The sequence below is a fragment of the Galeopterus variegatus genome, unplaced genomic scaffold (assembly GCF_000696425.1).
Source record: "Galeopterus variegatus unplaced genomic scaffold, G_variegatus-3.0.2 Scaffold0, whole genome shotgun sequence".
NCBI lineage: Eukaryota > Metazoa > Chordata > Mammalia > Dermoptera > Cynocephalidae > Galeopterus > Galeopterus variegatus.
Window position 1 is genome coordinate 755,585 of NW_007726111.1, and position 23,377 is coordinate 778,961.

General features: G+C 34.2%; 1 protein-coding gene across 1 annotated transcript in view; it reads left to right on the forward strand.

Annotated features, from left to right (window-relative positions):
* The window catches only part of SEMA3A (sema domain, immunoglobulin domain (Ig), short basic domain, secreted, (semaphorin) 3A), a 209,492-nt gene that overhangs the window by 64,952 nt on the left and 121,163 nt on the right, over positions 1-23,377 (forward strand). The window contains exon 4 of the mRNA XM_008568811.1: positions 15,843-15,962. Coding sequence (XP_008567033.1) covers positions 15,843-15,962 — 120 coding nt within the window. The remainder of the gene's footprint in view (positions 1-15,842; positions 15,963-23,377) is intronic.

Below are 23,377 nucleotides of genomic sequence, written 5' to 3' on the forward strand. Positions count from 1 at the left end.
AACAATAGTCAGCTGTGACTTATAGACAATAAATCCTTTCAAAGAGCTCTTGTGATTCTGAAAACCACAGGATTGAGGCTTGAGTGGTTTTTGTAGCCATCAGGGCTCCGAGATAGAATTGTAACCAAAGTAGGAACTGACCTGAGCATTTATAGAAAAGTAAACTAAAAACCTCCTTGAGTGTTCTCCCTGGTTTCTAGAGCCCGAGTTTAGACTTTCCTTACTGTTTTTCTCAAAAAGTCCTCTGGAAATAAATTGTCTTTAAACAAATTACCCTCAGGGATGTGCTGACTTCTAAGCATCAGACTCAGATGTAAGGATACAATAGAAAAAGTGGGGCAAAGACACTGGCTATTTTACACCCCTTGAGAGTGGGTCACTGTTAAGTCTGGTTAAGGGAATGCTTCGTTTCTATGGCTAAGATGACACAATCACCAAAAAATCAGGACATGCCACTGGATTGAACCCACATAGTTTCTGTGTCACTGAATATTGTATCATACAGAAAAGTGAACCCTCTTGCCATTCTCTCATCCAGCTGGGAAGGTACAACCCATCATTATCTTCTACTCGGTTTTGCATCAAACGAGCATATTAAATCATCAGCATGAATTTGAGCAACTATTCCACAAACAAAGAACTTCGTGGTAAAGAGGGAATCTCCAGCCTGAGATGCATACACGTGTGTGTGTGTGTGTGTGTGTGTGTGTGTGTGTGTGTGTGTCTATGTGTGAGAGAGAGAGAGAGAGAGAGAGAGAGAGAGAGAGAGAGAGAAAGTGTGCTGATAATGACATTTCTGAAAATGGCATTATCTAAATTCATTTTTTTTCTCTCGTGGAAGTGAATATGTAGGACATAAAGCATGTCATCATATAAATGTGCCTTGTTTTCTTGGTGTTATAGGTTCTAAACCTTTAAATCGCCATGTCATCCATATCATTAGAGGAGTAAAATGCTCGTGGACTTGTCCATTGCTGTTATTTGAAAGTTATTATTTGAAAAAAAATTGTATATGTTATTGAACAGAGACACTGAAATAAAAAGATAAATGCATTCCAGATATCTATATTCTGACTGCTATTATCCTCCTTTATTCTCATGTTTGATATGTTTCTGTGTTTAAGATCCACTTTGTTACTCACAATAGCATTTCTATTGATGGATTAACTTCCTTGACCCTGTTTTGCAAATGAAAACCAAATACATGATAAGCTGGTAAAAGAATCTGTTTTGAATCAATAGCTCTCTGAATCTTTGTTTATCCTACTAAACCATCTCTCTTTGCACTACATTTCAATAAAACCAAATGGCATCCTTATGACTGTTAGAAATATTTTGAAAATCATTGAAAATCAAAACTTCAACCATCTGAGAGGAACCAAAAAAAAAAAAAAAAAGAAAAAAAAAGAAAAAGCAGATTCTCATAACATTATATTCTTGGATACATTTCAAAGTACAGTATTATGCACCTGAAATTAGGGACTTTTTTGAAATTCTTGAGGGATTTATTTTTGTCCTTAGTTGTCATTCGTTTTTAATGCTGTGATATTTTACAACATGTCTATCAAGCTTATCATGACTCAAATTGCAGGACCTCAACTGCACTAATTTTTACCAAGTGAATGAAGTTGAGAATTTGAAGCTGCACATGCACCTTAAGTTGAAGTACATTCCAAAATGCATATCAATCCTTGAATTTGACTTACTTTTTCATAGGTCAAAGTTGACATTAAACTTTGATTTTTTAATTTTATTTTAAGTACATCGAGGCATGATAAAAATATATTAAGTAGATAATTAAAATTGCTTTCTAATTTAGGAGTCTACAAACATCATAAGGTTTTATTGAATTTCAAAGTCCTTGTATATAATTATAGGGAGATTATTTTTCGTGGGTCTCTCACACTTCCTTGCATCCTATGAGCAGAGGCACTGACTGTCTTTATTGCAGCCTATTTTAAAAGGAAGTTTATACAGTTAACAGCCTTGGAAGATAGTGTCTTCCTTTGAAACGGAAGGCTAGCTTACATTTGGAAGTAGAGATAGTATCTCCCTCTGGAACAAAGGAAGTTATTCTAACTGTCCAGTACAATGAAAATGATAGCTCCCTCAAGATCTAAAGGCCAGTGTGCTATACCTATTTTATAATAATCAGGTTCTCTCACCCAGGATTCCCCTCCTGTAATACAACTTACTGCATGTGCAGGAGTCACCCAGCCTTCTTCCCACTGTGGAATGGAATAGCGTAAGAATTGCTGATACTCTGGCTACTGCTATTTTTGTGAGTAATGACGACCTTTATCTCTGACCCGGAAGCTGCATACCTTCTGCCAGTATCTATGAAACTGGCCGACTAACTTATCTCACAAGTAGAGTAAAATCACAGTTCTTGACAATATTGAATATAATTTCCTGTGTACGTTCTAGATGATTTCACATACAATAAAAGACTATGGTCAGTTTATTCATTTTTAAATATGATTCCCTGTAATGAATTTGATGGCAGTTTAGTTATACAAATAACTAATTTTTAATGAAGACAAACAAAGTCCTTGTCCTATGAAGTGTTACATAAATCAGCATAGATTTTTGTGTGCACATGCATGCATATATATATTTCTGCTTGGGGATAAGTATTAGTAAGCTGAACTGAATTATTGCAGTTTAAATTTACTTATTGAGAGAATACTATATACCTGGCATTGATCTGAATGTATTTCTTATATTATCTCATTTAGGTGACTCTTATTTGGTTACAAGTAGTACACATTTCTTTTCAAAGTAAATAGATGAACAGAATCTGTGTGTTACGTAGAAGATACATGAAAAATGAAACTTTTCCATTAAATTTATTTTAGAAACTAGGTCTATTCATATTTTGAGTTGATATGTTTTACTAATGAAGCAAATTAAGATGGTATTTATTATGTCTGATGTGCCATGGACCAAGTCTCACATAAAAACTTAGTTATTCAAAAATCTTTTAAGTTCAGTATTAAAATTTAAATATATTTTAATTTTAATTTGCAAAGTAAGGCTAACACTTGAAGTAGCAACATTTTATAAAAACTTTCAGAAGTTTTGGTGATTTCATGTTGAATTTCCTTTTTTAAATTTAAATTTAAATTTTTTTATTATACATACATGCAGGGTACAATGTTGATCTTTAATACTTGTGTACAACATGTGGTGGTTAGATCAGTATAGTTAGCTTATTCATCATTACAATATGCAATCATTCTTTGTTTCTGTTGACCAATTCCTCATTAGCCTCCCCCCTTTCTCTTCCCCTCCCCTTTTCCACCTCTAGTTTTCTAAAAGTTCAGTGTATTACTGTGATTGTTTATTTTTCTTTCTTTCTCTCTGTCTCTCTTTATTGTTCACTTGTTTATTTATGGATTCAGCTCCCAGTTATGAGTGAGAACATGTGGTGAGAACATCTTTCTGTACCAGGATTTTTTCACTTAGATTAATTTTCTCCAGGTTCATCTGTATTGCTGCAAATGGTAGAATTTCATTATTTTTTATGGCTGAGTAGTATTCCATTGTGTATTTATACCACAATTTCCATATCCAGTCATCCATCGATGGACATTTAAGTTGGTTCCATCTCCTAGCTATTTTATTAGAAATTTCAGTTGTATCCTACAATGGGTGAAATGAAGGTCAAATATTTGGCATTAGTTAACAAGATATTTAGACTTGACTGCACCCATGCATCAGTGTACATAGTTTTAGAGAACAGAAAATAATTTATACTCTATAAGGTTCATCATCATCATTTGAGCAGTTCCTCTGGAAAAGGATTTTTGTCATTGTGTTCTGACTTCATAATTGAAAAGTTGTTCCACCTCCTACTTACATGTAGTTTCCAATAGTCATCATTGGTTAATCTGCTTCTTTATGTGCTTGATAATCTTTAGAAATGGATTTCTGCTCATTTCTGAGGGTACTTTGACCATCATATCATACATTTCACACAAATACTGGAAATATTTCCCTTAGATATTCTGTGGTCAACTTTTGACTGTTATTCTTTAATTTGACTTGGTAGTGTAGCAATAACAAATCGTCACCCTATAAACACAGGACATCATGAAACTTTCCCAAAGTTCTGTTTGTGTCGTTTAATTTTTAATGTGTATGTACTTACTGCATTTTTAGAGGTAGTAAGGAAAACAGAATGCAAAAATTATATCTCTAAAAACATGACACTGTTTTCAGAGACTGAGAATCTTAACTTTGTTTTTGGCTTTTATGCATTAAAAGCAGAACATTCTTGAAGGTTCTCATTCAAATTCAGTGATAAATTTACTAAATATACTGGTCAATCTATACTATACTATATGCTATACATGGTATTAAACATAGACTATAGGTATACATATGTGTATATGTATTCCATATGTATTCAATGCTAAAAGATAGGTTTTTTAGTATTGTGCTCAAAATGATACCAAAATTAATATAGCTTATTGATTCAAGAATTTAATATACATATAAAAAGAAGAAACCATTAATATTTACAAATTAATAAAATTATCAACTAATGACCTTGAGTGTATGTGTGTTTGTTTTTTATTTAATAGGTTGAATACATGTTCTTCTAACATTACATAGCACAATAGCTCTTCTATGGCCGTAGAATATATCTTTCTATTAGTTAAGTTTTGATCAGAGACCATCCGTATGAATGATATAGAAAAAGCATTTTATTATAGGTATTAGACTTTATGCAGTCATGGGAGGTGGTGAAGAAATCTATGGAACGCTGTTGCCTCTTTGTGAGCTTTAAGTTGTTGTAGGTAACCAGAGATGGCATTGGGGAAGAAAACCTGGACATGAAGTGGGAAAAGGAAGGACCAACAGAGACCTACATGAACAAATTTGGACCCACAAGGAGAAACAAGGGACAGAATCTCTCATTACCTCCAAACTTCTTTGGGTCAATTTGGGTGACCTACAGAAGAAAATGGTGCTTTTTGCCATGAAGCTGCACAAGGATCAGAACCGGGTTTTGTAGAAGCTACAGAATGACATGTGGTGGAAGCTGGAGGGGCTGCAGGGCCAAGTTCTGCCCCCTGATAACAAAGTGGCATGCACATCAGAACAACCTTTAGAGTGTTATGATTACAACTTACCTTGTGCCTCCAAAGTCTCATGCAAATTTATTTTATAGAAAACTTTACCCAATCTACAGGAAAGGATATTCTAGGAAAGGCAGACCCAGCTTACATAAGTTGGCACAGTGCAATTCCACCACAACTACTGAGAAACAATTGTTGAATTTGCTGTTTGATTGAGATGGTGAATCATGACACTTACCACTTCAACAACGAATGATGATAAATTATATATATATATATCTGTCAGAGGACTGGAATTTTATAAAAATTCTGATGACCAAAATGTAATTTCCCTTTGTAGTAGAAATAAGCATAGATTTTTGATAACAGAGGTGATTATAATTTATAATTCTCCAATATCAGGGCACTGGAATTTCATGGAAATTCTCATGGACAAAAAGTAATTTTCCCAAGTAACACAAATGGGCATAGATTAATATTCAAAGCCAATTTTATTAAATGCACATCTGCTTGGCACCAAATATGGGCTTAAACTCTATTAACTATGTCCTCAGAAAAAAATGAACAATTCATGATTGAGTTCTTGGCATAATATGTGGAATGGCTAGTGTGAAATAGTGTGAGCATTAAGGAGTTGTGGAAATATGCAAACCAATAGAGATCATTGATTATTTTAAGAATAGGATAACTAGTTTCTTCTTAGTTCAGAAGTGCTAATTATTGTGTTAAATAGCTTACATCAATCTATTATTAATGCCATTTTCCATTGAGGGAACTTAGACTCAGATATTCTAAGTAACTTTCTAACAGTCACACAGTAAATAGAAGATGCTTCAGTAAATCTAACCCATGTCTAACTGACTTAAAACATAAGATTAATACAAGTAACTACCTCAATGCTTGTATTAGTCCTTTTTCTGTCACTCATAACGGAATACCTGAAACTGGGTGATTTATAAAGAAATGAAATTTACTTCTTCTTACTGTTTTGAGTCTGGGAAGTACAAGGCTCAGGGGAACATCTGGTGAGGGCCTTCTTCTTGGTTCTCTACAGAGTCCTGTGGTGATACAGGCAATCATGTGGCAAGAATGGTAAGAGTCCTTTAATATACTCACTGGCTCTCCTTTGGAAGCCATGAGTGCCACACCTGTGACAACCTACTAAACCATTAACTCATTACAGCATGAATGGATTAATCCATTCACAAAGGCCTTGTCCTCATGATCCAATCACTTCATAAGGCCCCACCTTTCAACACTGCCAAAGTCTGATTTCCCACCCTCTTAACATCATTACAATGGGGACAAAGCTTCAGTGAGTTTTAAGGGGACATTCAATCCACAGAAATGTTATTTCTATTTTGTCACTATGACTTCATTCCTTTGCCATATATGTTTTTCTTGAATTTTTTGAGATTACATTTCCAAATATATATATACCATAGAATAAGTAGCATATTCATTAAATATTAATAAATTTAAATAAATTTTATAATTCCAAAATTCCAAATTTTAATTGTATTTAGAAATTCTGTGAGTTAATGTGTATGTGTAAATATATGTGTATGCATATATATATACACACATATACATGAGTGGATGCGTCTGTTTGGGAGATTATTATACAAAAAGTTCAAAAAGTTCACGGAAAGATTCATATTATCTTTTCATCATATTTTCCCACAAATTTTTGAATTATCCTTGTATATAGATATTATTTGAAGAAATATTCAATAAAATATGCCAGAAAAAATGACATTTGTGAAATTTGCCCTTTAATGTCTAATTTCTATATAAAGCAGAAGATCACACTGTGTTTTAATACACTGAGGACAAAATTATGCCACCACATGTGTTCTGTTGGCCTAAATAATATTTTAAGCAATAATAATTTAAAGTGTCTTTTGAATAAGCACAATATGTCTTTCAATCACCAACATACCCACTCTCTTTAGTGTCTTGTTAGAGCTGCCATAGAAAATATCTACAAACTGGGTGGTTTCGGCATCAGAAATTTATTTTTTCATAGTTCTGGAAGCTGGAAGACCAAGATCAAGGTGTCAGCAGGGTTGGTTTCCTCTGAGGATCCTCTCCTTGTCTTGCAGATGACCAACTTCTTGCTTCTTCTTCATATGGTCATCTCACTGGGCACTTGTGCACCTGTGTGTCTGAATTTCTTCTTCTTAAAAGGACACCACAAAAAAAGAAAACTGCAGGCCAGTATCCTTGATGAATATAGATGCAAAAATCCTCAATAAAATACTAGCTAACAGAATACAGCAACATATACACAAAATTATACACAATGATCAAGTGGGATTCATCCCAGGGATGCAGAGTCGGTTCAACATATGCAAATCAATGAATGTGATACACCACATCAATAAAATCAGAGACAAAATCCATATCATCATCTACATAGATGCTGAAAAAGCATTTGACAAAATTCAACACTTGTTCATGATAAAGATTCTGTATAAGTTGGGTATAGATGGAAAGAATCTCAACACAATTACAGCCATATATAATAAGCCAACTGTCAATATCATCCTACAAGAACAGGATCCTTAAGAACAGGAACAAGAGAAGGATGCCCACTCTTATCACTCCTATTCAACATAGTGTTGGAAATACTAGCCAGAACAATCAGAGAGGAGAGGAGTTAAAGGGCATCCAGACTGGAAAAGATGAAGTCAAACTGTCCCTGTTTGCAGATGATATGATCTTATATATTGAACAGCCTAAAGCCTCTACAAAAAAAAAAAAAAAAAACTCTTAGAGTTGATAAATGATTTCAACAAAGTTGCAGGATACAAAATCAGCACACAAAGATCAGTACCATTTCTATACTCGAACAGTGACCATGCAGAAAAAGAAGTCAATAAAGCTGGGCCATTTACAATAGCCACTAAGAAGATAAAATACTTAGGAATAAAATTAACCAAAGATGTGAAAAATCTCTATGATGAGAACTACAAACCACTGTTGAGAGAAATTAAAGAGGACACAAGAAGATGGAAAGATATCCCATACTCTTGGATTGGAATAATTAATATTGTGAAAATGTCCATACTACCCCAAATGATCTACATATTTGATGCAATCCCTATCAAAATTCCATTGACATTTTTCTATGAAATGGAGAACACTATCCTAGCATTATATGGAATAACAAAATATCACAAATCGCCAAAGCAATCCTGAGCAAAAAAGAAAAAAAAAATATATAGCTGGAGGCATAACACTACCTGACTTTAAACTATACTACAAAGCTATAATAGCCAAAACAGCATGGTACTGGCATAAAAACAGACATCTGGATCAATGGAATAGAATAGAGAATCCAGAAATCAACCCATACACCTACAGCCATCTGATCTTTGATAAAGGCACCAAGTCTACACACTGAGGAAGAGACTGCCTCTTCAGCAAATGGTGCTGGGAAAACTTGATATTCATATGTAGCAGAATGAACTAGACCTGTACCTCTCACCATATACCAAAATCAACTCAAAATGGATTAAGGATTTAAATATACATCCTGAATCAATAAAACTCCTCAAAGAAAACATAAGGGAAGCACTCCAAGAAGTAGGACTGGGTACAGACTTCATGAATACAACCCCCAAAGCACAGGCAACCAAAGGAAAAATAAACAAATGAGATTATATCAAGCTAAAAAGCTTCTGCACAGCAAAAGAAACAATTAACAGAGCAAAAAGACAACTAACAGAGTGGGAGAAAATCTTTGCAAAATATGCATCTGACAAAGGATTAATGTCCAGAATATAACAGAGTGGGAGAAAATCTTTGCAAAATATGCATCTGACAAAGGATTAATGTCCAGAATATGCAAGGAACTCAAACAACTTTATAGCAAAAAACCAAATAACCCAATTAAAAAATGGGTGAAGGGGATGAATTGGCAGTTCTCAAAGGAAGATATATGAATGTACAACAGACACATGGAAAGCTCAACATCACTCAGCATGTGGGAACTGCGAATGAAAACCACTTTGAGATACAATCTCACTCCAGTTAGGATGGCTAATATCCAAAAGACTGAGAATGATAGATCTATCATATGACCCAGCTATTCCACTGCTGGATATATCCCCAAAGGAATGGAAATCATCAAGTCGAAGGCATACCTGTTCTCCAATGTTCATTACAGCACTCTTTACAATAGCTGAGAGTTGGAACCAGCCCAAATGTATATCATCAGATGAGTGGATATGGAAAATGTGGTATATCTACACAATGGAATACTACTCTGGTATTAAAAAAAGAATGAAATACTACCATTAGCAGCAACGTGGACGGACTCAGAGAAAATCATATTAAGTGAAATAAACCAGGCACAGAAAGAGAAATACCACATGTTCTCACTTATTTGTGGGAGCTAAAAAGTAAATAGATAAATAAATATGCAAACAAATAAATGGGGGTGTGGATGGGGAAGAAGACACAATGATCACAACAATTCCTTGAACTTGTTAAGACAAGTGAACAGATATGAAGTTGATGGAAGGAAGGGGAGAGAGGGAAGTGGGAAAGAAGAATCAGTAAAGGGACACAAAAATCAACTACACTATATATTGATAAATTAAAATGAAAAATAAATAAATTATTTTTTTTAAAGAAAGGACACCAGCAAGATTGGATTAGGGTCTACCCTAAGGGCTCATTTTAACTTAGTTACCTCTTTAAAATTCCCATCTCTAAATACAGTTGCATTTTGAGGTACTGGAAATTAATACTTTAAGTTATGAATTTTGAGGAAATGAAATTAAGTTCATAACAGTGTCCTATAATTTGTTTTAAAAATTCATTAACTCCGTCAGCATTTGATTTCTTCTTATATTGTAAAAGTTCTTTCTTTTTTAACATTTTACTTTTTAGGTACTTTTAAGGCGCCTAAACTTCAGGCCATTAGAGAGAGAGAGAAAGAGAAAAAGAAAAAGAAGGAGAGAGAAGGGGGGAAGAAGGGGGGAGGGAGAGAGAGAGAGAGAGAGAGAGAGAGAAGAGAGAGAAAGAGCAAATGTGGAATACTCTGAAGGGACTTGCATTTGAATAAGTTCTTACATTTGTGTCCCTGTCACAAATACTAAACCTGATTATGAAGTTCCCACTTATTAAAAGACATGTTCAGAACATTTTATGTAAATATAAAATAAATAATTAATAACAGCCTTTATTACTTTGGATGTTAAGGACTCTAACCGCCCCCCAAAAAATTAATTTTTGACATAGACAATGCAGAGGATAGAAAGGAGATATGTATGAATGAAAAATCTGTGCTTTTTTTTCTCTCCTTCCTCAATGCTACATCTTGTATGCAATTAAAAATGCAGTTCATCTCTCTTATTTGAGTAATGAATTATGTTATGATGAAGGCCAATATATTGGAATTAAATATGCCACATAATCTTGCCCACAATAAATCTCTTTAGATTATATCTGTCCCTACTTGAAAATCTATGACTTGATTGCTTTAAGGCATGAACACTAATATTCAGTATCTTGTATAAATTTGGAAATCACAGAATATCATTTTTAAAATCAGAGAAAGGATCATGACTACATAATAGTTTTCCTGGTTTGGCAAGAAATATATCTAGGTAGATTTCACATAATATTTTGCAATTTTCTGCATTAATTGTAATATGAGATGAAAAATGGTTATGCTCGGTACATATAATGAACCACAATCAAATAGTGCCAATGAATGGTACAAATGTGGTATTTAATTAGATCAATAGTACAATATAAAAGAAAACATAAGCCTAAAAATGGATATTATAAGCTTCTATGACTCATACAGAATTTCAAAGTGAAATTGCTGAAAGCTCCTTTGAATAGCAGAAGAGAGTTGCATTCCTCAGCTTTTGCTAATATAATGGTCTGTAGTGACTTATGTGTATAATCATTTTGACCAAGTTTGAAGGTTTGAAAGTAATTTGAAAGAAAAATGTTTATAGAATTTTAAACAGTATTTCTAGAACTTCAAAACGCATAGTCAATCCAGAGGGGAAAGAACAGTCAAATTGTCCACTTAACTGAAATGAGCATTTAAGTAAAATTTTTTGAGAGCCGTGTACAGAGCCTTCATTTTCGTTTATCACATCATTCAAGCCACTTTAAAATTTATTTTTTAATTATCATAAGTTTAATAATGATATAGATCAGTTAATATGAATATGCTTGCATACATAAATAACTCTCTATGAAATAATACCAACTTCATTGTTTTAGTTGAATCAAAATATATTTTATTAAATCTATAAAATTAACAAAAGCATTGAGGTGGAAAAGTCAATTCATTTTTTTTATGCCGTTATTCTTCTAAATAGTGAACATAAAAATGTCTCCCAAAATGAATAGGACAGCCTACTCACAATTTTAAAGGGTGGATGTTAAAAATTCCAAGTCACAAATTCAACATTAGATGGCTAATATTGTAATTAGAACATGGTTATATGTTAGTTTTATCAGATATGCCTCTTGGAAGAAGAGATTTCTAACATCCTTTAGTGAATGCTGAAGTATTAGAAAGACATGATTATGAATGATGGGATCACAGCTGTAATAGCACAATGTTAAAAGAAAAAAAGATGAAACATTATTGCCAGATACATACGGCACAGTTTAAATAGAGGAAGGGATAAAGTGAGTGACAGGAACAATCTCACGGATTACTGCTTTGGCACGAAGATTCTAGTATTCAGCTAACTTGCCAAATAAATTGACCACAGAAAAAGAAAGTCAACAGATTAACTTCTGGAATTAAGCTTATTAATGGGTTTTCATGGAGAAATGTATTCACCCATAATGATAGGAAAAGATTTCCTCTGCTTTCCCAGCTTCTAGATTATGCATTAAAATATTTCTCCATAAACTACTGATGGGATAAAGACTATATATTTTTTTCTTTTTAAATGAATTCTCACTGACCTGAGGCAATGCTATACTCTACCCATTCATTAGGACTGATTTATATTTGAATCAGAACAAGTTGTTTGATTTAATCATGACCTGAATATATTTGAATAGAGATTGTTCACGTTCACAGTCTTCTCTCCTTTTTACTCTTCCCTTATTTAGAGTAAAATTTCACTGCTCCATCCATAACTTAAGAACATGCAAGGAGGTAATTGGAATTGGAGGTAAATTATATTCTTTTGTAGAAAGTATAATTATCGGAAGTTAGTTAAAAACACCTCAATTCTGTTTTAATTTTTCATGCATGGAGCAGTTGTTTTGACAGATGGATGGACTTTATTTTTGTAACCATCCAGGAAAAGTCTGTGTAACACAGTCTAATCAGTGCTACATATCCGTAATGTTTGTTTTTGAATCACTGTGCGTTTGGCTTCTATATCTTTTTCTGGGGGTAGACATTTTCTTTTAAATTTATTTTTTCAGGCTAATACCTTTATGCATAATTCCTGTATCCGTTCAATCTGAGAAGACTAGAAACCCTTAAAAAATAAGCCTAAATACCTTGTCACTAAGGATGATAAATCATTGCTCTTCAGGTGTGGCCTTGGGTTTTATTATTTTATAACTGCCTTTACTTTTATTTCCAAGCTAACGATTTATAATGTTGTTGGTCTGGAGTAAACTTCAGTAAAACAAGAAGCTGATATGGTTGCCTAATTCTCAGAAAGCCAACTTGTTGCTAAACTTGTCTGTGTACATCAACTTAAATTTCAAAAAGGATCTAGGTTTGAAAAATGAATTCATTTTGAACTGATTACACTTTCTTTATTACGTTGTAAATCCGCCAGTGCTGAGCAAAGCAGTGCAGTAGTTTAATTCCAAAAAGTACATTACATTCTGCGTTTTAAGAATGGTCACGGTTCAAGAAAAGGTCAGAAACACTCTTCTTCTGTCTCCCTAGAGCAGAGATGTGTGAAGTGTGTTTCCTTTTTCTGCCACGCTTCCTTCTTTTTTAGAGGAATGTCCAAGCTGCTTCCAAATAAAATGAATATCCTGTTTTGGAACACTCAAAAACCTTGGCAGCAAGAAGCTAGAGAATGAAGGCAAATGAATGACAGGATTGATACTCTTTTATGTAGGTTTTCTGTTGAGAACAAGTCTTCACTAACAATATGTCTTTCAAGTTTCTGTTTCTTCTCTGTTCAGTTCTTTTAATTCACTTTCCTCCTTCATTGTTGTTGATGAGTCTCCTCTCAGCTATTTTTAACCAACTTTCAAAGTATTTCCTTCCATTCTTTTGTTTCATTTCAAGCATCTTTCTACGCTCTAAGCCCAAGAAATTTCTCTGCATTCTATTTGTGTCAACCCTCACTTTCAAAATAATATTGAGCTAGCCCCCAGGCACAGCAACAATACAACCTGCTGCCAACTGGGAGAGTTCAGTGGGGAAATAAAGGGAATCATTCCAGGCCTTAGGCCAATAGGGTGGGTCTAGTTGCTTTGAAACACAGATAGACTCTGTTATCAGCATTCTCAGTAGAGCCCTTTGCCAGGATCCACAGCTATAGTCCTGTGATTGATTTTGTTCCAGCAGCTCTGTAGAAAGGTTGTCATGTTATAGCGGTTCTTCTTTAACAAGTAACAGTGAACACATTAAAATTATGATATTTGGTGTGGCCCAATTCCATAACTTTCAAGAACCCAGACAGTTTTTTCAGTCACTATTTGTAACTGCTTGTTTCCATGAAAGAGCAGATTTAGTCATTGATAAATCGCTAATTAGCTATCCAATCTTAAAGAGATAAAAGAACCCACAAAATCTGTGATGTCAGGATTCATAATAGTTGCAGAGGTGACATGAGCCTTCGTTTGTGTTCACAAGTATTCATACTCATAAAATATTTCCTTTCTTTTTGTTATGGAGAACTAAGTTCTGTTCTAAAATTTCTGGGATGCATTTAGGCATTACTGATAGTACTAGAGAATTTGGGCTATGTACAAAATTGCATACATGTCTTCAAAGGCATGGCAGGCAAACTGAATCCTTTTCTTTTCTAAATGAACAAGCCATCCATCTGGGGCTGCTACTATTATTTATTAGAATATCTGTTTGCTTACCAATATATACACAGCCAATTTCCTGGTTTCAACATATGGTGCTGGAACTGGTTATTTATTGAGCTCACTATCAAGGATGATTGTCTCTGTGTAAAAGCAGAATATGTGGCCACCTACATGTTTCAAAGTAAACATTTTCCTGAAAATGGCTTTTTTTGCAAATGACTGAATTTTTTAAAGAGTACAAATAAATTCTTTGGGTAAGACTCATGAATGCCTCATTTGTAAATGAGTTTATCAGATGTTTCTTTTTCCACAACCTCCTTTCTCTGCCTAAGCATTCATGTCCTATTCTCTTGGGGAAAGAAAACTGTTACAGAATGGAGAGTTTGCTGCTGAGAGTAGCAGAAGTTCTATCTGTTTCACAGTTTTACCTAGATGTACCCTGTTCAAAGTGAAACATGAATGACGTCCATGTACCCTTCAAGAAAATTTTCCTCACAACAACTTGCAAAATCAGTTGATTTCAGAGCATAATTTTATGTGTTATATAATGCCTTACGAGACAAAAGAAAGATTAAGGAATTATGGAGCAAAACAGTGGGAAAAAAAATAATGTTTATTTTAGTTACCCCCCAAACTATTCAGCACATGTTAAGAAAGCGTGAGGAGTCATAAACTTGGAACTTTTGTAGTTTACTTTAAATAGGCCTAATTCATTTTTAGGACAATAAGTTCAAAGGAAATCAGTAAGTTTCATCTTAGAAAAATCAGTGATGATAAACAGCAGTTATCTGAATTTAAATGTTAAATATTCTGTTTAAGTTTGGTTGCTTGCACCTTATTTAATGCAAGCAATGGAGTTAAGACCAAAATCATCAGCTTGCAAATGCAGAATGCAAATGTCATGTGGAAATGTATTCAAATTGTTGTAACACCTCGGTTATAAACTCCAACTGACTGCATAAGTCCAAATGCACTCTGAGCTTTTATTTGAAAAGTCACAGTTCATAGACAACAACTTGGGAGTGTCACACACTTGGAATTGCTAGGACCAACCCATTCTCTATTACGTTTGCCAGCTTTGCTTTCTCTATAATCTGCTTTTGATCTTTGTCTGCATTTATAGATACATATTTGGTTCTTAATTCCAAATGTTTTCCATTGTGTTCCCAAACAAAGCTAACTAAGAAAGTCTATAACCAGTAATAAAATAATTTTCAATGCAGTCTTTATTATTTAGTACATGAAGACTCATTTGGCTATTTTTAAAAGGGATTATAAATGATGTTTAAATGTCATGTTTAATAAAAAATCATAATATCCCTTATTTCTGTTTTATTTTTCTAAAATCAAACTCAAAGTTGATTACTGCAAAAAAAAAATCACCATTGTTTTGTTTAAGTAATTCATTAATGAAACAAATAATTTGCCACTCCCCTCATTTCTGAAAAAGTCACCCATGGTAATTGGTTATCTAGAGCATTTATTATACTTTTGTATAAATAAATTAGAAATAGTTTTAATGAAAAAGTTACAGAAGGACATATTATTTGCCCCCTCCGAAGAGTAAGGAATTCTATATTTTAATGCATGCAATAATATGAGCAAAACAACAGAATAATAAGCAAGCCCTAAAAATATTGTGAAAGAGGTATAGAAGAAAAGAAATCTGCTCAAGCATGCCTAGCACCCTAGAGGATACCTCAGGCATGCTGACTGCTAGAATTCACTGGTTTTTCTTTTGTCTTACAGAAAGAATGTGCTAATTTCATCAAGGTACTTAAGGCATATAATCAGACTCACTTGTACGCCTGTGGAACAGGGGCTTTTCATCCAGTTTGCACCTACATTGAAACTGGACATCATCCTGAGGTAAAGCTGGCTTTTAAAACATGGTATTTGTCCTTGACCCCTTCCTATTTAAATGTTCCACTACTAATTTCTTCAGCTCATTTAGCTTCTGGTTCACTATTCAGAGGGACCTACTTCAAATTCAGAGGCTGTTATTAATTTTAATCTGTGAATTCAAAAAGAATGAGACGATCACTCAACAATAACTACGGAACAGGAGGAAGGAAAGAAGAAAGCATTTGTTTTCACCCTGGATTACAGAGTCCAATCCATTTCGCATGTGCAGCAGATGTCAGCAGGCTGAATGTGTACTGTTTTCTTTGTCATTTATGTATTGCCAGCTTCCCCCTCCATTGCCAGCCTTGGCCAGAAGTGTCTGCCACCCAGTTGTTTTCTTCTGCCTAGGGATTATCATTTAATTCTATTTTTCATCGAGTGTGCACAATGATCTGATCTCAAGTTTGACCCAAATTATTCACATTTGTGTTCTTGCTAAGCTTTGCTTTTCTATTTTTGGTCCTTATTTTGGTGGTATGGAAAAGATAAAAAGCAAAAACATGTTTCTTTAATTTCTCCATTCCTCCTGAAAGATGCTTTAGCGAAAAAATGTACTGAGGAAATTATAGTAAGGTAAATTTAAGTTAAAATGAAATAAACAAAAAGTTGCTAACATTGAAAGCCATTCAGTGAATTGAGTTTATCAATAGTCTTCAATTATAAGCCCTTTTATGATTTTTGGGGACAAAATCCTAAGGAGAACAAAAGCATTCATGTGGTGAGAATCATTTGTGACAGAATTTTCTTCTAAATTGGAATTCAGAAATACTCAACAAATAAAGAATTTGTTCCCAGAATATTTCTGGAATCCTAAAGATAAAATAGAATTTACATGTTAGTCACTCCTTTATAATTTAAACTCTATACTCTAAATTTTCTTAAGGTGTCCTGATGTGATATAAATGTCTTCTTTTGATCCGATAGATTAGAAATCAGAACATTTTGTGTGTACCTTCTTTGTACTAGGGTATTTCAAAAAGTCTGTAGAAAAGTAAAATTAAAAGATAATATGAATCCACAAACTTTTTGAAGACTCCTCATAAAGAAGGCACCTTGGAGACTATGTGGTTTCAAGACTAAATGCAATTACTTTTCTCTCCTGATGAGCCTGAGAAGATGAAGACACTTTCCCATGGAAGACTTATTGGTTTAGGCGATTGCCCCTTGTCAGCCTTCTCTCCCCATTCTTTTTCTGCTCTTCCTTAGAAGCACATACACTGTCCTTGCTGACATATCTAAGAGTTTTAAGTAAAACAAAGCTTCAATTGCTTGTTTCATGTTGATGAAATTAGTAACAAATTCATGCACATGGTCCTGGAGACTTTATATTTCTAATTATTTTTAAACACCTTCTGATTAAATCACTCCCTCTGCTATCTCCTCACCTATTTCCTATAGTAATGTCAAGTGTCCTAAAACTTGGACCTAGGGTGATTGTCCTCCTTTTCCGCATTCTGAAGATGGCTCTAGAGAACTCCCTCCACATCATATTGCACGTTTTACATCTGTCAGGAATCATGCTGTTCGTGATTGGCAACTGAGTCAGGAATGCTGAGCTCCTAGCACAGATTAGTGAAAGAGACAAGGACTTTGGTGTCATATCTGGCTTCAGATTATGCTTTACAATTTACTAGCTGTGGAGCACTGGAAAAATTACTTAACCTCTCTGAGACTCTGTCTTGTAATATGCAAAACAAACTAAACAAAACCATTTTGATCCTCAGTGTCCACATATTTCAAATGAGAGTTTGGCTTACTACCTCACTTCCTTTCAGCCCTCCTAGCAGGGCATGACTCATTGATTTTCTTTCCTATAGAAACTCAAAGAATTCTAATCCCATCATTGTTAAAAGTATGTTCTTTGGCCTCAGACTGAAGGGCTTTTGTCCAACCCCAATTCAGTACTAGCTGCTTGATCTGGAGCAAGTTGTTTATTTTCTCTGCGTTTCTAATCTAGAAAGTTGTAATGAAAATGGTCTGTAACGCATACAGTTGCTGTGCAAGTTAAACATCATCTCATAGGTAGTAGGTGCTGAAAAAAAATAAAAACAAATAATATTTTTGAAAAATCTTTTAAAAATATTTATCTGTGTTTTTTAAGACATAAAATATGTTTGCATCTCAGACTAAATGCTGTTGCTCTCTTTCTCACTAGTAGTTGTTACCTTACCTCTTAAATGTTCCTCACTTCATCAGAGTTTGTAAATTATGGCACTAAGTACTAATTGTTGATGGGTGATTCTACACTTATCTTGATTTTTTCATTTTTAAATCTGAGTCTTATATGCTCTTGACAGCCATTTAAGTTAAAATGCCATTTGTTGTTCCTGCAGTTTTCTTACTTTTCTCATAATGTCATTTTTTTTTCCTTTCTGAAGTTGCTTTTTAATAGTATTAACAGCATATTTCCTCTTCTACTCTTCAACCCCTCAATGGCTTATGGGTGAGCAGGTTGGGAATGGAGAGGTACAGTTTCTGGAGCCAGGCCATATACCCAAGATCTCCTCCCCTGAAATAATAAATAATAAAGTTTCCCATCTGAGCCCCTTTGAGGTTGCAGATTGAGGTGCAAGTATGTTCCTGAGACTCTGAAATTCAGCTTTCCAGAGAGGTCCTCCTTCAGGAGCTCAGTGATTTTGATTTGCATGACAGCTATAGATTGGGAAATACTGTTCCAGACTGAGAGGTCAGAGGAAAGATGATTATGCAATTACCTGGGGGAATTTCGAGCAGTCTAGACAGTCAATCTAGGAAATTCTGGAAAAGATATTATCAAGATAGCTTGTGTAGAGTACATTGAATTTAGTTTTCAGTGCTTAAGCTGCCTTAAGATAGAATCTGCTTTAAATCGATTTATACTGGTACTTAAAATAATACCCCTGGATTTAAATAGTTAGGCTGTTTGTGAACTTGAGAAAGAGAAAATGTATGCTTTGTACTATTTAAAAAAGGAACAACAATAATGGAAGGATTAGAAGAGTAAGAAATAAAATAAAAATCAGGACAGAGGCCAGGATTGTTGGATTAGAGTTTATAAAGTCTCATGAAGTTTGACTATATTAACTTTTCTTTACAAAGGCAACTTTTCAGATAAAAAACACAACTTTCACCTAAATTCTAGTTTCGAATTTGCATATATGTTCTGCTGTTACCTGCCCCACACTGCATGAAATAATGAAACATAAGTTTTCTTTAAAATTTTGTCCAGTCTTTACATAATGTAAATAATTTTATCAGAGGAAAAAGAGAAATTTCACTTTTTGCTTTTTTCAAAACTTTCATGGACTTTTTAACATTCGATTTTTCTTTGCAGTGTTCTTCCTTTAAAATAACTCATTGTCTTACATTGAGTTCCCAAGATTATTAAAAGCCCATTGTTAGAAAACGACATTATGGACTTACCATTCTAGATGGCAGAATGTTGAAAAATTAAAGATAACACTTTTGAATCAAACCAAGTCTCCATTATTAAATAGTTCTGCATCTTATAGGAGAAAATTAACAGTTGCTTTTAAGTAGTGATACAATAGTTTGCAAAATAACTCCCAGTTTATTCTAGTTATGAAAATAGACCTCATTGTACTCTCCTATCATTTTAAGGGTATTATGTACACTCCTGAATAGTGTATTCCAAAATCTACTCTTGCTGTATAGTAAATGCCTTCTGACCACACACAGTATGCCATTGATTGCTGTATTGAGCAGATTTTCTGTTTCCTGTGGTACATTTGGGAATTGGTAGACATATTAATTAACTCCAGCTCTGTAAGATATGTGCCAATCAATTATTGGGTCTCCGCCAATAGCACTTGACACTGCAGATAACTGCCAATGAGGTTAAATACTTCATACACATGTGTGCGTTTATCATAAAATGCATGCAGAGCTCACGGAAGGAATGATTCAGAGCTGGAGTACAGATGAGTTTTGAGTTTAAGCTCTCAGCATCCATGCCATTCAAATGAAAAGTGTAAGTCATCCTTAAGAGGCAGAATATTCCCAGTTGGCTTATAGTATATGGTATTTCCCCTTCAAATTTACATCTGTTAATAAAAAAAAAAGTATGAAATTTGGAGGAGTATTGCTTTTCAAAAAAGTCTCTGGGTGTTTTCTCAAATTCCAAATGGGCCTCTTCTATGTACTGGCAGGAAATCTAAAGAAAGATGAACCCAGATGAGAGCTGGAAAGTATTAACTCTACAAATACTCTCATAATGTCATGATCTAGATTTATGATAGAACCAAAGGGACATTAAGAAATACAATGAGGTTTAATGGCTATCTCTAAGGTCATTTTTACAATGACAATCAATATATCTGGATATGAAGTGAAATGTTTTGTCTAGTTCTTCTCTTCCACCAAGAATAGGAGTTTGCTGTTATGCAAAACTTGGAATCAAATTCTCTTAGTAACAGTCCTCAAGGCCAAAATGCATTTAAGTAGTAGGTGGTGCTCTATAGACTAATTTATACATATAATCTAATCCCAGGTAGTTGAATTAATTTTCTCAAATTATTATGCCATGTAGTAGTATGGAGCACAAGTTTGTTTGTAAAAACAGAGTGTAAAGCTGAGAAATTCAGATAGTTTGGCAAAACACTGAGGAGTTACTTTTGAGTAGGTGGCACCTTTCCATCTTTCTTGGATCAGACATTGGAGTTTGTATTGACTTCGAAGTAGGCTAAGCTAGGTGACAAATGTCAGGATTCATGGAAAGTTCCTTCTCAGGTGCTCATTATCTGCTCCAGAAGCCAGGTATCCCTCATTTGCACCACTGACCTAAGCCAAAGTTTTCCGAGTAATTTCACAGTGGTTTCTGTGTTTTCTTTCCTAAACTTTTAGTACTTGAGTCATGTTGGAAGATGGACCTGTATGAGTTACTATGCTTAATAAGCAATACCACGATTTATATTCCACATTAAATCTTGAAATAACCTGCTGTTTGTATTTAAGGAGAAGCTTCACAGTTTATAAATTCTGAGAGAACTTAACAGCTTCTCAGTGTATTTTTCCATAAACTATTAAAATTCTAAACTCTAAATATTATCAATAAGACTGTTTCTCAAAATTAATAGAACTAGTGACCAAGTGAGAGAGGAAGGAAGTCTAAGTTATTATTAGAAACAGACTATATAAAAAAGATTCAAAAATGGTAAAAATAAAATAAAATAAAAATAACAAAAGGAGAGACACAAAAATCCATACCAGCGTTTCCTACTCCCTTATTTAAAATGTTTCAAATTACCATATTATATTTTGACTTGATTGCTCTGAATATTTTATTTATAAATACAATAGTTATGAGATTCATGTTCTTTTATCCTTTACCATTTATTTGATTCAATTGTCAAAAGATATTTCTCACAGTATTTCACAACTTTTTACTCCTAAGAATAGTGGCAGATAATAATGGAAATGTTAGCCTTCAATTCTTACCTTGCAGGATATTTACTTTTGTGTTTTAGCACATATAGTTCACCTATCTTCAGGAAAAGTATTTGGACAAAATTAAACTGTTTGCCTACGGCAATATTGGTGCAAAGATGCTATCATCAATCACTTACTAAAATACTATATTATCTAGAGTACTTGATTTTTGAATGGCGTCTCTATTCACAACAGATCAATGCAGACAAGATCTAGATCATATACAGCTAACGTTAACCAACTTTTTTTTTCTGTTCCTCTTGGACAGCTAGTTTGGATCAAAGATCTTACACTGACTGGAGCTAGCCCATCGCTGGAGTTGTATACTCCTCAGCTTACTCTTTCTCCTAGATGTACCCTCTTGGATTGATTCCTTTGTGCCCATCCCTCATATAATCGATTTTAAGAGAAAATTTCTATATATAAAGGTTTGAATTTGGTATCAATATTAAATTTAAGAAACACACAGAGTAGCACTGCACCTGTTGCCTGCTCACCTATCTCCTTTTCTCCTTCATGCTCCTGTCTTCATCGTGGTCCTCTCTTGGCCCCTGGACTCTACTCTGTTTTTCATTCCTCAAGCTCTATGTCTCTTGTCTAAATTACTTCACTTTGGAACGAAAGTTTTAGTAGAAATGTGTCCTGGATATGCAGGTGAGAAGGAATGTGTAAGTTCACATCTTTGAAACTTCAAATAAATAGCATATTTAGACTCAGACTGAATTTCCACAAATCAGAATACATTTGTCTCCTCTTGCAATGTGTTTCAAGTTATCTCTCAGGCTTGTTTTAAATTTTGATGATTCATTTGGGTGATAATCTGAAAAAAATGATATAAGTGCAATCTAAGTCATTTAAATGGCTACTTCGTATTTGTGAAAAATCTTAAAATTTTAGTGCCTTAATTTGTTTGAGGTTTTATGGTCATGTGAATGCCAAGAGTACTTTAACTTTCTTGGTCTAATGAGAAAGAACAGAGGCTGTTTCTAAGTACAAATGCTGTATACTGCCAGATGAAAACCAAAGTAAGGTCAGTGTGGACTGTGTGACCAATTTTGCTGTTGTTGAAATAGAAAAAGGTGAGAGAAATCATCCCAGAGCACAGGGTAAGGTAGAACTGCCAGCCCGAATGACTGTAGTTTCAGGCACTAGGACCACACTCACATTGCAAAAAGTATTTACTTTTCAGTAACACAGCAGTGTCATTGTCACATTGTATTACTATTACTAATTATATTTGTTTTCCAACTTTTTTGGTACTTAATTTTAAGCAGAGAGAACACATGCTTCGTTTTATATTTCTGCAAACTTAATTACTGTTAGAAAATATAGTGCAAAGTAACTGTGAAGGCACAGAAGGAAGACACCTTCAGTGATTTACAAGAAGACAGTGTAAGGTCCTTCCCTATGTTTCTGCCTGAATACACTTCCTTGCCCTAGTTTAATAGCTGGTCTATGAGTCCTCATGCCTTTCTGAAGCTCTAGACTCAGTACTTGTGTCTGCCTGGTTTCAGTATTGCACTTTTCCTAACTAGAAATCTCTCATCCACTTAGAGCACATCAATCATTTCTTCCAAAGCTAGGGCCAGCTAACCTGAGGTTTGAAAAAAAAAATAATAGGACACATATTTTATAATGGAAGCATTACCCTGATTTGTAGAAATGGGTCAAGAAACTCTCTTAGGGCAGATAGAAAAACTTCCTTTCATAGTCACACATACTCCTACTCTATATTAGCATATCTTAATAAGTCACGTGAGTTGACTTCACTAGCCAAAACTCACATAGTTTATTAGTGATAGGGCTTGAACTGTCACCCTGTCTAAAGCTTCTTCATTTTGTGTTGTTTCCATGATACCCTATATTAGGGTTTTCTAGAACACACCTTTGTTCAATGGCAATATAATACAAGCTACATATGTAATTTTAGTTTTTCTAGGAGCCACATTAGA